Source organism: Nannospalax galili, unplaced genomic scaffold, assembly GCF_000622305.1.
Source record: "Nannospalax galili isolate Female #2095 unplaced genomic scaffold, S.galili_v1.0 scaffold235, whole genome shotgun sequence".
NCBI lineage: Eukaryota > Metazoa > Chordata > Mammalia > Rodentia > Spalacidae > Nannospalax > Nannospalax galili.
Genome location: NW_008338118.1, coordinates 5,452,429 through 5,466,207, shown reverse-complemented (window position 1 = coordinate 5,466,207; position 13,779 = coordinate 5,452,429). Strand labels below are relative to the sequence as shown.

The window sequence follows — 13,779 nt, the reverse complement described above, 5'->3', positions numbered from 1 at the left end:
AAGAAGTTTGGACATGAATATCATATGAGATTTAGTCTTTTTTTTTTTTTCAATTCTAATTGCTTAGGGGATTGCCAAAACTTGCCAGTTTCCTTAACAATCAAGGTCATAGCTGAACTAAATGAACTTCAGCTGAAGAAGATGATTAAAAGTTCTTTCTTAGAGAAAAATCTGGTTGCCCTGAAGCCAGAGCTGACTTTATATAACAGAAGAACAGCTAATTGCTGAATTCTTAAGCACAACCTTATATTTCAAATATGCTCCTTAAGGAATTAGCTTTGTCTAAAATACCAGTTTCTAATGTCCTTTCTTAGAAGTAAGCATTGTGCTCCTATTCGCCTGTTGGGAGCTTTACTATTAGCACAGCCATTGATGCATTAGGTTGTGTTAATAGTAAAGCTCCCAACATTTCCCCCTTTCTTTAAAAAAAGTCAGCTATCCCAGGAAAATTTCTTGGCAGTAGGAGTACGCTGGCTTTATGACTAAATACTGTAACTTACTGACAGGAATAAAACGTTAGGATAGGAAGGAACATCAGAATATTTGGAACTGAAATGAGCAAATTCTCTGAAAACGGAGGTAATGGAATCTAAGAATACAACACAATTAAAACTTCTTAAACACAAAAAACTAATGTTTGAGAAAAACAGTGATACAATATCATTACAGATTTTTTTGTGCACATCTAAAATGCACTAAATTCTCTCTATAGCTAAACTCTTTGAGAAATGTGGGCAAGCCTCATATAGGACCATGGTATTTAGAGTGACATTTATATAGGGATGGAAGCAGCTAAAATGTTTCTTCAATTAGTTTTCAAAGATGAATATTCATTTTAAAGCAGTTGCCTTTGGAAAACATAGAACTCTTTACACAGGCTTGGAGCTGTCAAAGCACACTGATTTACTTTGAATGTGTGGTCACATTCAGTCATTACTGAGAGCTCATTTAGAATGTCTGCACACGTGCATTTCTTGTGCATGCAAATTAGTGCTTCTGTATGCAGGTAAATGTATAATTACTCCATCTGCTTGTGTTTGTTTTCTTATGATTCCCTTAAAACCAGAACCATATGCTTGCCTAACACTCATGAGTCTAAAGCTGCACAAGAAATTTTAAATGTCTGGATATCCAACCCATTCTTTGTAGAACCTATAGCAACCATTTGAGCTTCCTTACAGCTTTGACTCTTGCAGGCAGGTGGAGTGTGACCATGGAAAATCAACTCTTCAAAATCAGCAGAGCATCCAGAAGTTCTAAGTACTTAACAGAAGGATTCTTAAAATGAGTGAAGATACTTACTAGGTTTCTCATGAAATTGATTTTGCTTAGAAATTTGTTAGTGTTGATAACAATAAGGGAAAAATAGCAAGAGGTAAGAACCAAATGAAATTGAAGAAAGCGTAGGAAATGAACTGTTCTACATTTGTAAGAGAAGACAGCTTGTAGTTGTAGATTCTTATAAAACAAAATTAACCACAAAGTAAAGAGATGTAAAAGGAAGGACAGAAACAAAGTGTTAAAGATGATGAAAACTTTTTCATTTCTTTCAAACTTTGCAATGAAAATTATTTCAGATAAGACAGCATTTAATTTGGCTTCTTAAAATTTCTTATTAGGCATTTGGGGAAATATCTTAGTCAGTATAGTGCTGACCTTATGCATGAGGACCTGAGTTTAATCACCAACCAATGTTTAAAAAAAAAAAAAAAGCTGGGCTGTGTGGTGACACATGCTTGTAATCTCAGCACTTCCGGGCAGAGACAGAGCAAATCCTGGGCTCCATAGGCCAGACAGCCTAGTCTACTTGGTGAGTTCCATGAAAGTGAGAGACCCTGGATCAAAAAAAGGGTGGACAGCTTCTGAAGAATGTCACTTCATATCACTTAAGGTTGTGCACTGACCTCTGCATGCACCTGTACACACACACACACACACACACACACACACACACACACACGGAAGTTTCAACAATCCTAAATCAAGTGCTAAAGACATATAGACATGATACAATAGATAAATTGAGTAGATGTGGTCTATATTTTAATCTATTCTTTGATATTCCTAGAAATTGGAAATAAAAATCAAATGGAAACAATAATTAATATTAAGCCTTAGTCCCCAACAACATAATTCAATAGACTATTGCTAAGTTTTCAATTGATTCCTCATCAGTTAGAGCCTGTGACACTAGGAAAAGATAAGGAAGGTGATGGGACTACATTATTGAAGAACCTGGCTGTTATAAAATCTTTAAGATGTAATTTAGACAAAGATGGCATTAAATACTGTCAAGCTAAACATTCAACCAAACCCTCAAAGGCAAAAATAATTAACCTTGTATTGCACAGTCTTTTAGGTTAGTTTTGTTTTGTTTTATTTTTTTTGATCTTTTTGAGACAGGGTCTCCCTGTAGCCCCAGCTGGCCTGGAACTCACTATGTAGACCAGGCTGGCCTTGTACTCACAGAGATCTGCCTGCCTCTGCCTCCCAAGTGCTGGGATTAAAGGCATGCGCCACCATGCCTGGCCCCTGCGTTGTTTTTTAATCCATACCTTGCTGTGTCTATTCCAAGGGCTGTCATCGTCTGGAGGCCACCTCTCCGGCCTATTTTATTTGCTGCAACAAGTACCTCTTCAGTCGATGAATATTTATTGAGGTTGAACTCATGGGTTACATTTTCTCCATACTGTACAATTCCAACCTGAAATACCAAGCCACAGTCAGTTATGCATCTAGCAGAATTCCCTGCTCATTTTCCCTGAGTTTAAACATGAGATGAGATGAATACATTTTGGATATTCAGAAGTCCGAAGTTTAAAACTCTATCAGTACACAAAGTCTTCTACTTCGATAGCAGTCATTATGGCCATTCTGTGAATATGAGCAGTCCAAACATCAAAACTAAAACTGCTGTTATTAGACGTCTCTTAAGTCACTATTTTTTACCGAATGATTCCAGTAGGGTCACAGAGCACAAAACACTATATCCTAATACCTTTTTTTGTTACACTTTCTTATCTGACTAGTTCAAATTATAGTAAAAAATTATTACATTCCATAAATGAAGAAACTGAGTTTTTTAAAAAAATCATTCCTTGGCTGAGGTTATAACTCAGTGGTAGAGGACTTGCCTCACATACATGAGGCCCTGGGTTCAATTCTCAGCACTGAAGGAGAAAAACACAAAATTCATTAAGAGGTAGAAAGGAGTCTCATCTCAGACATGTCAAAACTGTGCCTCTGCTAGGATCCCTCCAGTCTTTTACCACCTTGCTCTGCCAGTGTGTATTAGTCAAAAGGAGGTGCTGAGCTACACTGGTGCTCATAGACAAACTGACAATATTGTGAAAAAGAAATAGAACGTATGAATTCTCCCTTACATTTGCTTAGTCAGTTATGGAATAAAGGAAAGAAAACTAGGGACTCCACATAATTGTGAGACGAGGCATATATTATGAGCTGAGTAGCATGTGCTCTACTCCTCTGTGTCTGGGTTAGCACTGTTCCTCCATGGACATATCTTTCACCCAATCCTTTAAAATGTGTCTCAAGATTACATATTATGAAATTTGAAAACAGATGACAAGAATTCCCTTTGTCAGTAAAGGTAGTATACAGCCAACTAGTCACACAAAGCATTAAAAAATTAATGAGGACACGCCCATGACTCCAATTTAGGTTAGTTCCTTGACTTTTAATTAAGTATTATAGCTTTTAAAAAAAAAATCCAACATACTTAAAAAAATATTTATTTTTATTTTATGTGCATGCATGTATTCCCTGCATGTAAGTAAGTGCACCCCTGTTGTGCAATGCCCGCGGAGGTCAGAAGAGGCTGTTGGGTCTCCTGGGACTGGAGTTATGGACAGTTGTTAGCTGCCATGTGGGTACTGGGATTCTAACCTGGGTCTTCTGCAAGAACAGCCAGTGTTCTTAACCACTGAGCCATCTCTCGAGCTCCAATTATTATAGCTTTTTTTTAATTGCACTTTCTCCAATAATTCTACAGCTTTACATTAGTACTTCTGGGGCCTCTGACTAATTATTAAGAGGGATTCATGAGAGCTTCACTTTTTAGCCAATACAAATATTTGATATAAATAAAATTGAAGTGATTTTGTTACTTAGATAATTATTATGCCTAATTATAAACACCAAGGTTTATAAATAATTCTGTGGAAGGTAATTGTTCATTTATTTTAGACATCTTACAGATTGTTTTCTTTTTATTTTCCCATGTTTTGTTTAATTAAACAATAGCATAAAAGGAATGTGAAAATTCTCACCTCCATTCCTATCTTGTTCTTGGAAACTTTTGCATCTACTAGTAATAATACTGACAAGCTTCTTCTCTCATTCCTTTGATCTCCTCAGCTTTGAGAATCTGTTCCTCTGCCTCATGTATTACATCTCAAGCTCTTATCCTTGACTTTTTCATCCAGAAGAGCTGTTGTCCCTTAATCCCAATTCCAAGTGTTCTCCTCCCTGACCATTAATACAGCTCATTTGTCTAGCTCGTCTAAGTCATCAATTTCTTGATCACATCAAGACCCTATGACAACTGGTAAATTTAATAATTTTATTTACTTATTAAAAATGTAGGGGCTTCTGGGAAAATGGCTCAGGAGTTAAGAGCACTGACTGATTCTGCAGAGGATCTGGATTCAGTTCCCAGCACTAACATGATGGCTAACAGCCATATGTAACTCCAGTTCCAGGTGATCTGACACCCTCTCCTGGCCTCTGTGCTGCTGGGTGCTGGGAACCAAACCCAGGTCCTCTGTAAGAGCAGCCAGTGCTCTTAAAAGCTGAACCATCTCTCCAGCCCAACTTAAACTTTTTTAAAGGCTAGATTCCATGTTATAATTACTGTAATTGTTTACTTGCAAAATTTTAACTCCCTTAACCCTGTTTTTTTCATTCATTAACTCACTTGGCTAAGTTCCAACTCTAGCTAAACCCAAGTATCTTCTTCTCTGTATGTAATTCTATAATGCTGACTGTTGCTACCGAAGTAAAACAATATATAGTGTGTTACTATATATCACAATATATCTCCCTTTCTTTAAATGAATCTCAAACTGGCTGCACATTTGAGTCTTGTCCAATGGTCACACAACTTTCTATTAATGAGCATACTTTATTCCCATTTATTGATTTCAATCAAATTGTAGCCAAAAGTGGTTAACTCCCTGAGAAGGAGTTGATTTATCTCAGCTGTATTTGAAGAACTCACACAAGAGAAGGTAGATAGGCATGGCAAAAAAACCAGACTGCTGTATACCAGGGAAGTGTTAAGTACTTTATTTTTATTTTTACAGTATACTTAACATCTCTTATAGAATCTGCTGTGAATGCTGGATCATCTGAACAAATTATCTTCACACTAAAAACTAAAAAGTTCAAAATCTCCTTAAGTCAAAGATAAGTGCTTTAGATTTCACATATTTATTACCTATGCATCTATGTACCTATGTATCTATCATCTATCTAATCTATATATCTATCATCTATCTTCCTATCATCTATAATCTATATTTTATCATCTATCTATCTATCTATCTATCATCTACCTATCATCTATCAATCATATCTATCTTCTATCAATCCTATCTACCTATCACCTATCTATCAATCATATATCATTATCTTCCTATCAATAATCTATCTTTTATTATCTATTGTCTGTCTGTCTATCATCTATCATCTACCTATTTTCTATCATTTATCTCCTAACACATGTCGCACTTCTATAAGCTTATTCCTTGTAAACACTGAAATATAAGTGAACTTAAAGCTGTCAGTTTCTTCGTATTTTCTGCATGCTTGACTTCTAATTAACTCACCTAAAGCTGTTTTCAACTGACTGCCATGGGCTCCTAAACTGTTTTGCTTTTTCAAGTTTAAAGAACCAGAACGTCCTAGAATGAAACTTATTTTGCTCTCCTTCAGCAGTGCCTAAGTGCAGAGAGCAGCAGACCAGTACCTGTCCTGAAGCTGCAGGTCCCTTTTCGAATGGAGCTGAGGCCTGCGGGTCGCCTGAAACCATACCTGCGCTTGTCTTCTGTTGCTGTTCAGTTCCCACAGTCCTTCCCTGTTTTCTACTGGAAGCGTTTCTTTAATAAGTTACTACCAAGTGATTCCTTTCTTAGACTTGGACCTCAGGCAGCTATTGTTCTTTTTTGTTTGTTTATTTCACAGGCCAGAGCAGACATCAGGGCCTTGAACTTGTCCACAGAAGTGGTTGTTATCACTATGCTCACTCTCCTCGAGTCCGTTATGTATCATTGAGCTATTAACTGAAATAATGCATCCATAATATCAATTCCCTGTCCAAAACCTCCAACCATTCTCTGTTGCTGACATCAGTGAGACTTTGAAAAAAGTAGTTTAATATGGCATATTTTATTTTTATTAAAAATGAAGAGACAAAGTTTCCTTTAAAAATTAAGAAGTTAAAATCTAGTCCCCCTCCCCCAGCACCAACAGTCTGTCTGTACCTTCTCTATTCATCTCATCTCCGTCCTGTCCAGTGTGAAGCCTTCCCAGTGTTCTCCCATGTCCCTCTGTTCATTCTGTAAGATTCAATTCTACTTTCCTGGCAAAACTTTCCCCACTTAGCTATCAACATAACCCATTCTGACATTGACCGTCCCCATCTCAGAACACGCAGGCGACCTTGTGAATTCTCAGCTATGCATGTGCATGCTTTATCTCCACAATTGCTCTGTAAGTTCGAAGGGGCTGACAGGGTAGAAGGCATGGACTGTGTCATGGCTTCTGATAGCCTTATCCCTTCCTGCCACTTTGCTCACAGTTGACCCCATAAGTTCCTAATAGATGACTGGAACATTTCACAGAAACAAGTGGAAAGCTGAGATAATAGAGACATAATGATAAACAGAAAAAGAGAGATAGCCAGAAGTGCTTGAAAGGAGAAGAGGAGGTAGTGGGGATTCAAATCTCGGGGAGGTGACATTCGTGCAGCTTGCTGGGTGAAAATGGCTGTTTATTTCCTTAGAAGCTAGAAAGAATTAAGTCCACTGTGAGCCTTACCAAGAAAGGAGACCATTTATTTTTATTATGGGAAAGGGTCAAATAAAAATACACATATGTAATGATATCTTCAATACTGATGAGACCCAATTCAATACAGTTCAAGATTGGCTCCTAATTAAAGCAGATGAAAGATTCACATAAGCATGATACACATGAACTGGCAGCTGAGTTAAATATGTATGGAAATTAAAATATAAAACGAGTCAAGCAATGAAGATATGTTGGGAGCGATCAAGAGGAGAGAGAATAGTACAACTTCACTGCTTCACATCAAAAAGCCTCGCAGAGGAAGGAGCATCCAGTCAGGTAAAGAGCAGACAACAGATTGGAAAAATCCTATGGAAAGGAACAAAATGGTCTTGATCCTGGAGCAGATGTCAGGATGGTAATGAAAGGAAGCCACTTAGAAATTGAGAGAATGAAAAACAACCAATGATATATTTGACCTGAAGTGTTCAGTGGCATTGGAATGCACAGAAATCAGAGGGTAGAATTTAAGTAGAGAGTTGTGATGCGCATAGGGAGATTCTAGGCCTTTTTTGCTAAGTGAAAAAAGGAAGCAAAATTGACAGCTGAAAGAAACAGCAAGGCTCAACGTGGACATTCCTGCATGAACAACGACAGGAGAATACGCATCGGCAAGAGTGAATGAATAGAGTAACAATGGATTCTGATAGCGTAAAGTAATCAGAAGAAACATTGTTTAACCTGGGGAGATGTGGTTTGAGTTTGATTAAGTAGAACAAAAGACCTAGGGATGAAATGACGACCTAAGGACAAATCTCGGCAGCAGTGTAGGCCTGTAATCTCAACACTAAGGAGGTGGAAGCAGACGGGATCAGGATTTCAAAGTCACTTTGTTACTAGTGAGTTCCAGGCTAGCTGAGGCCCAGTGGGCCCAGTGGAAGGATATTTGGGGATACAAATAAGACCCTATATGCTACATTTAATATATATATATAAAACGTATACAATATATAAATATTATACATATTACATATAAATAATATATATATACATATATATGAGAGTTCATTCAATTGGGTGGGGGATAGGGGAAAGGGTCTAAATACCATCAAACAATATTGTATGACAATCACAAAAATTCAATAAAAAATTAAAAAAAAATTCTGGAGAGGAATTGGGGAAAAGTGAGCCCTTAAGCATTATTGATGGGAAGGTAACCTGGTATGGCCACTATGGAAATCAAGGCATAGGATTCTCAAATATTTAAAATATAAAATTACTCTGCAACCTAAAAAGAACTGAAAACAAACAAGCAAAATAATACAAAACAATAAGAACATCACCAACAAAACCAGTGTAATACCAAAGAGAACCTAAGAGCTGATTCAGGCTATAATATAAAGCAGACTCTTCACTGACTATGGGTTTTTCTTCTATGTGACATTTGCTGTATTTCTCCACTTAAAGACAAGTTGTACAATCCTTTTTCAGGTAGGTCCTTAAAAATTAATATCCTTTTACCTTGTTCTCAGGGAGTTTTCGGGTCCTATATTAATAGTTCAGATTTTAAAAAATAATTCCAAAATCTTGGAAAACAAAGAGTAAGAAGCTAAACCTGCATCTCTGTGGCAGGACCCTACCATGGCCTCTCTCCACGTATTTCAAATGGTATGAGGCTAAAACATCCATTTTCCACCTGGCTTGCACAGGTACCCACAGCCAGGTGACCAAGATGCCAGATAAAGTGTGTTTAAAGAGAAAGAGGGAAAGAGAGGGATGGAGGGAAGGAAGGAGAGACAGACATACTGACTCTCCTCTTAATTCTGTCCCCAATTGCTCTCATCACATGCACAAGTAAATTGTTTCAAAACTATCCATATCTTTGACATGAAGGTGTATGCTGTAAATCATGTATTGACAGAAAGACATGATCTATTTTAGTCTCGGGGGAATATTTTTGTGAAGAACATCCTCATTATTTTATATACTGTAGTTTGGGAAACACTGCTGTACAATAGCACCTATCTACCTGTGAAAATCAGTATGTTGTTCTATTTTACTGACTTTTATTTTATTTGTGATAGTGTTACACATGTAGTTATACACGTGTTTTTCCTCATTTTCTAAGCAGGAGGTTTTTCTTGGTTTCTTTAGAAGAGGAATACATTTTTAGTGGCTTTTCTTTCCTGCTCATGACACCTAGTATGATATTTGATCAGACAGATACTTCAAAAGTACTTGTCGAATTAGAATAAATGAATTATCCAAATGGTTTCATTCCTTTTGGAGCAAGAGAAGAAAGAGGCAAGTGAATGTAAATGCGTAAGAAAGGAAGGACGCCATTAGAAATGACAGAAGGGCCATTCTGATCATGCAGTCATGAAACCAAGTCACACCCACGATTTATTATACTTCCCAAATGACAAAGGAATTGAAGAAAAAAGCATTTAAAACAGCTATTAAGGATGTTGAATCAAAGAAGTTTTAAAGGAATGGAATTACTCATTCACTTAGAATTAATAATCACCTCCGGTTGTTGGAGCAGTTATAACACTAGTGCCTAAATTTTAATGCTCTGTGTGAATGAAGTTTCTGGGCTGTCATTCAGTAATCAACATCAAATTAGTAGTTTCATCAGGGAAGTAATGATAGTGTAAACCCAGGAGATCTTCCATTCTTCTGTAAGATGCATAACTGCTTAATATGACAAAAGCTCAGGCTTTGTGTCTGACCACTATGTGTTTTCTTTTATTAAAGATGTCACTGAAGTCCTGCCCTGCAACTTATTTCTTGCATGATTAAGTCAGGCTACGAATGTGGTGATAATACGGGTTGCAATTGGAGCTAGCTGTCAGCACAAATCTTTCTGGAGCCATGCTAGCTAAAGCCAGGCTTAATCTTTTGTCACAATGCAGAGGAACTTAAGTAAGAGTTATTGAAAGCTAGATGTTCATTTTCTAAGGAAATGAGTTCTTAGAAACACAAGTTGACCGGTAAAGACAGAGGATCTAGCAAAAACATATCTTTAGGTGCCCTCTTGTCTGATGAAAGATGGTGCAATGAATGTGATCTGGACACAAAAATGCAGACCCGAGAGATGACAACAAGTACTGTTATCTGCAGTGAAGGGCAAGGCTAATGGGAAAACTCACTGCTGGGACAAATGGGGCCAGATAAGTGAACACCTGCAGAGCAAGACTGAAATCCTGAAAGTGCCTCCACTCCTCCCCCTCAAGAGTCCCTTACACACAAGGACCTTCTAGCCTAGGGGTTTTGTCTTCATGAAGCAGAGGGAGAGCTTACTACAACACGAACTTTACTATAAGAGGAACTAGTAGGATTCCATTTGCCATGAATGATTGACCTGATTCTTTTGTGCTAGGCAAGGTATAAAACTCCAAACTGCATTCCAGAAATAAAAGAATGAAGACACAATCCTGTCATCAAAGAATTTTCAGCCAACCAGGAGAGACAGATCTATAAAACAAACAGAAACACTGTGAAGTGACACAAGCAGGGGTTGAGGGCGTGAAGATGGAAAGGCAGAGCCATTTTTTTGGGTGGGTGAAATCATGCTGGAAAATTACAGAGAAGGGACATAAGACGTGATCTAAGAAATTCTCCTAGCACATGGGACTGGATGGAAATGGGCATTCCAGAGAGAGTCTAGCACACTGTGGACAGGGCAGGGTAGGGAAGGGCTCAGGAGTGGCTGAAGAGTGAGTGAGGTGTCATCCCTGAGGAGGCAGGGTGCACTGGCAATGACTGGGGCCTGATGGTCAGGTGTCTCTATGTCTACCTGAAATATACATATTATTTAGAGGGCAACTAGAGGAGATTTTTAGGTAAAGAAATGCTGAATTTTATTCTGGAGTGATTATTCAGGTACATGTTGGATGACAATAGGGAAGAATGCAGACCAGAAGACCAGCAAGCATGAAGTTCACCTCACACTGTGCATCACACACAGAAACGTAGCCTGATTGACAAGGCAATGGTTGCAGGGCTCACTCACGCTTCTTTTGGGATATAAAAACAATGAAATGGGTGCCATATTTAAGGCTTCTAGGGAAATGGCCATAAAATGTGCAGTAAAAAGAAAGATAAATAATATTCTTAAAATTTAATTAATCTCTCTCTTTCATTTCACCTACTTTAGTGCTGTGCTACACTCCTGATGGAAATGATCTAGACATTGTTCCATTAGTATATTTCACTTTTATATCAAGCCTCACAATTTACTGGTTTTATTTAGGGTAATGCACTCACATTTGACATATTTACATCCTTCCCATTTATTATTAAAAACAATGTTATGCTTAGATATTGAGGATCAATAAGACCCCATGTCTATACCATCATATCTTTTATGGCAAGCTCCAAGTGTTTCAGGTTTGCTTTTATAGGTAGTTTTTTAAAAGGCAATTTTATAGCCTTTACTCTGTTTTAGGTAAAAAACTGGCTGGCGAAAGTCCCTTGACTATGTTTGCAAAAGTCTTAATGGGGCCACACAGAAACATGGAAGCAATTCTGAGTAGCTGTTTATAGTGTATGTTTCCGTCATTTTTGTTGCACTTTCTTAAAGTATAAAAATTGTCACACGGAAATATTCATGTAAACATTTTTGTCTGTCTTCCCTCCCTTGGTCCCTCCTTCTAGCCCTAATCTTTCTTTACTTTCAACTTTTTGGAATAACTGTGAATTTGAGAAATGCTTCATATCTTTGAGATGATCTATCATTGTTTGCAGTTACTAAATGACAAATCTGTAACCGCAGAAAATAGGTATCGTTAATCTCTCTGTTTTGCCAAGTATGTAATTGTAATCAGCACAGCAAACAAAACCTCAGGAGGTAGAAGCAACATGCAACCTTCTTTTCAGTGCTCATCACCCCTTTAACACTTATTTGGGGTAAATTCTTCTGTTATCCTCGGTTGAGCAAAGAGTTCTTACTGCTTTGTGCATCTCCAGTTTTAAGATGTCTGTTATTTTAAGGTACTATATTGTAATTTAAACTGTGCACAAAATTGAGATATTTGCAGCCTAAAAGGAAAAAGATCATGTAGCAACAATGTCATTTGGTTCTATATAGAGTAAAACAAAGATAAGACAGAGCATCCAAGTTAATTTGTAGTTTAATCTTTCTCTCGCTTCTATTAATGGAGGCAAGAAACCAGTAGTTGAGAAAGAGCATGACAAGCTTTCTCTTTGTTTTTCTCCTTGTTTCTCTTAGATTGCTAACTGTAATTTCTGACCTCTCCAGAGACAGGGTTGGCAAGATAAGTACATGAGTGGTACTATCCTAGGCTGAATTGGGACCTGATAGCTGTCTACCACTCACCACTGTTTTGAGGGTTCCTTGGAGAACTCCCTTCACTGAGATGTCTCACTACATCTTTGTCCTGAATTGGATGCAATTCATGACCTCAGTTCCTGGGAATTACAGAGGTCTTCTACTTTGCTCAGCAGATATATTCACTCACTTCCAGAACTGTATGGGTAGTACCTGGCATGGCTTCTTGCTAGCTCTTGGTTTGAGTGACCCACAGTGATTCACGGGAAACACACACTTTTTTTTTTGTTCTAACAAATTCTAGGGAAAAAGGCAGAACCCAGCACAACCATGTCTTCTTTGACTTGCCTGGCAGCATCCAGATACTACTATTGGCTCTACAGATATTTCAGGCACTACTCCGCTATGTATCCCAACTCTACAAATACATCAAGATCACAGTAGGGCTCAGTGGGACATGTATAGGATCACTGTAGGGCTCAGCTGGATTTATACAGAGAAATTTTCACAGATCTTCTATTCTTTTTATATCATTTAACTTTATTTGGGGTGTATGCGTGCGCAAACGTGTAGGGAAGACGTTGACATTGGGTATCTTCCTTGATTGCTCTCTACCTTATCTTTTGAGACAAGATCTCTCATTGAACCTAGAGCTCATCAATTATGCTAGGCTGGTTGGCCAATGAGCTCCAGGGATTTACCTGTCTCCATCTCCCTAGCACTGAGGTTACAGATATCTGCCACTATACCCAGCATTTGCACAGGTGCTGGGGATCTGAATTCGGGCAATCATGCTGGTAAAGCAGGCAGTTTACCCACCGAGTCATCTCTCCATCCCCTCAACTCCATTCTTAATGTATTTACACCTTTGCTATATAAGAGCTGTCTGTTTGTTTTCTATCCTGTTTACTTGTAGCTGTCTATCTTTCCAACTTCTAGAGAAATCTCTCATATAACATATTTAATATTTTTTCTTTTCAAGAACGAGGGAGAAAGGACAAAGAAGAAAGAAAAATTATAGAACTTATTTCTGTGAATCAATAAAAGCAGAATGTTTTAAAAAAACAAGCAAGCAAGCTAACAAAACCTAATAACCACCGCAAATCAAATTTCTTTAAATTACATTAGTTATCAGTCAGAAAAATAAATGGTTGTCAATGCAAATTCTGTTTTTGAAAAGAATTACTTGAGACCACATGAAAGATTAACATGCTCTTCAGTACCTATCTTTGATAAACAAATATTTTTCTAAATTTTCTATGAATGGACTTCTCTGAATTCACTGAAGAAAGGTCAAATTTTAAGTTTAACCATAATCATGAAATTTGCAAGGCTTATACTGAGTTCAATATTGTATAACTGTATTAATTCAACTGTGAACCTAGAAACTGACAGCTACTTGTGAAAGAGATGTACTCTTGCTCTGGAGTGTGTTACTGAATATGTTAAAGCTGTAA

The 13,779-nt window shown here is 37.6% G+C and overlaps 1 protein-coding gene across 1 annotated transcript in view; it reads right to left on the bottom strand.

The window, feature by feature from the left end:
• Itga1 (integrin subunit alpha 1) overlaps positions 1-13,779 on the bottom strand; it is a 160,877-nt gene that overhangs the window by 65,615 nt on the left and 81,483 nt on the right. Inside the window, exon 7 of the mRNA XM_008832940.3 lies at positions 2,556-2,704. Coding sequence (XP_008831162.1) covers positions 2,556-2,704 — 149 coding nt within the window. The remainder of the gene's footprint in view (positions 1-2,555; positions 2,705-13,779) is intronic.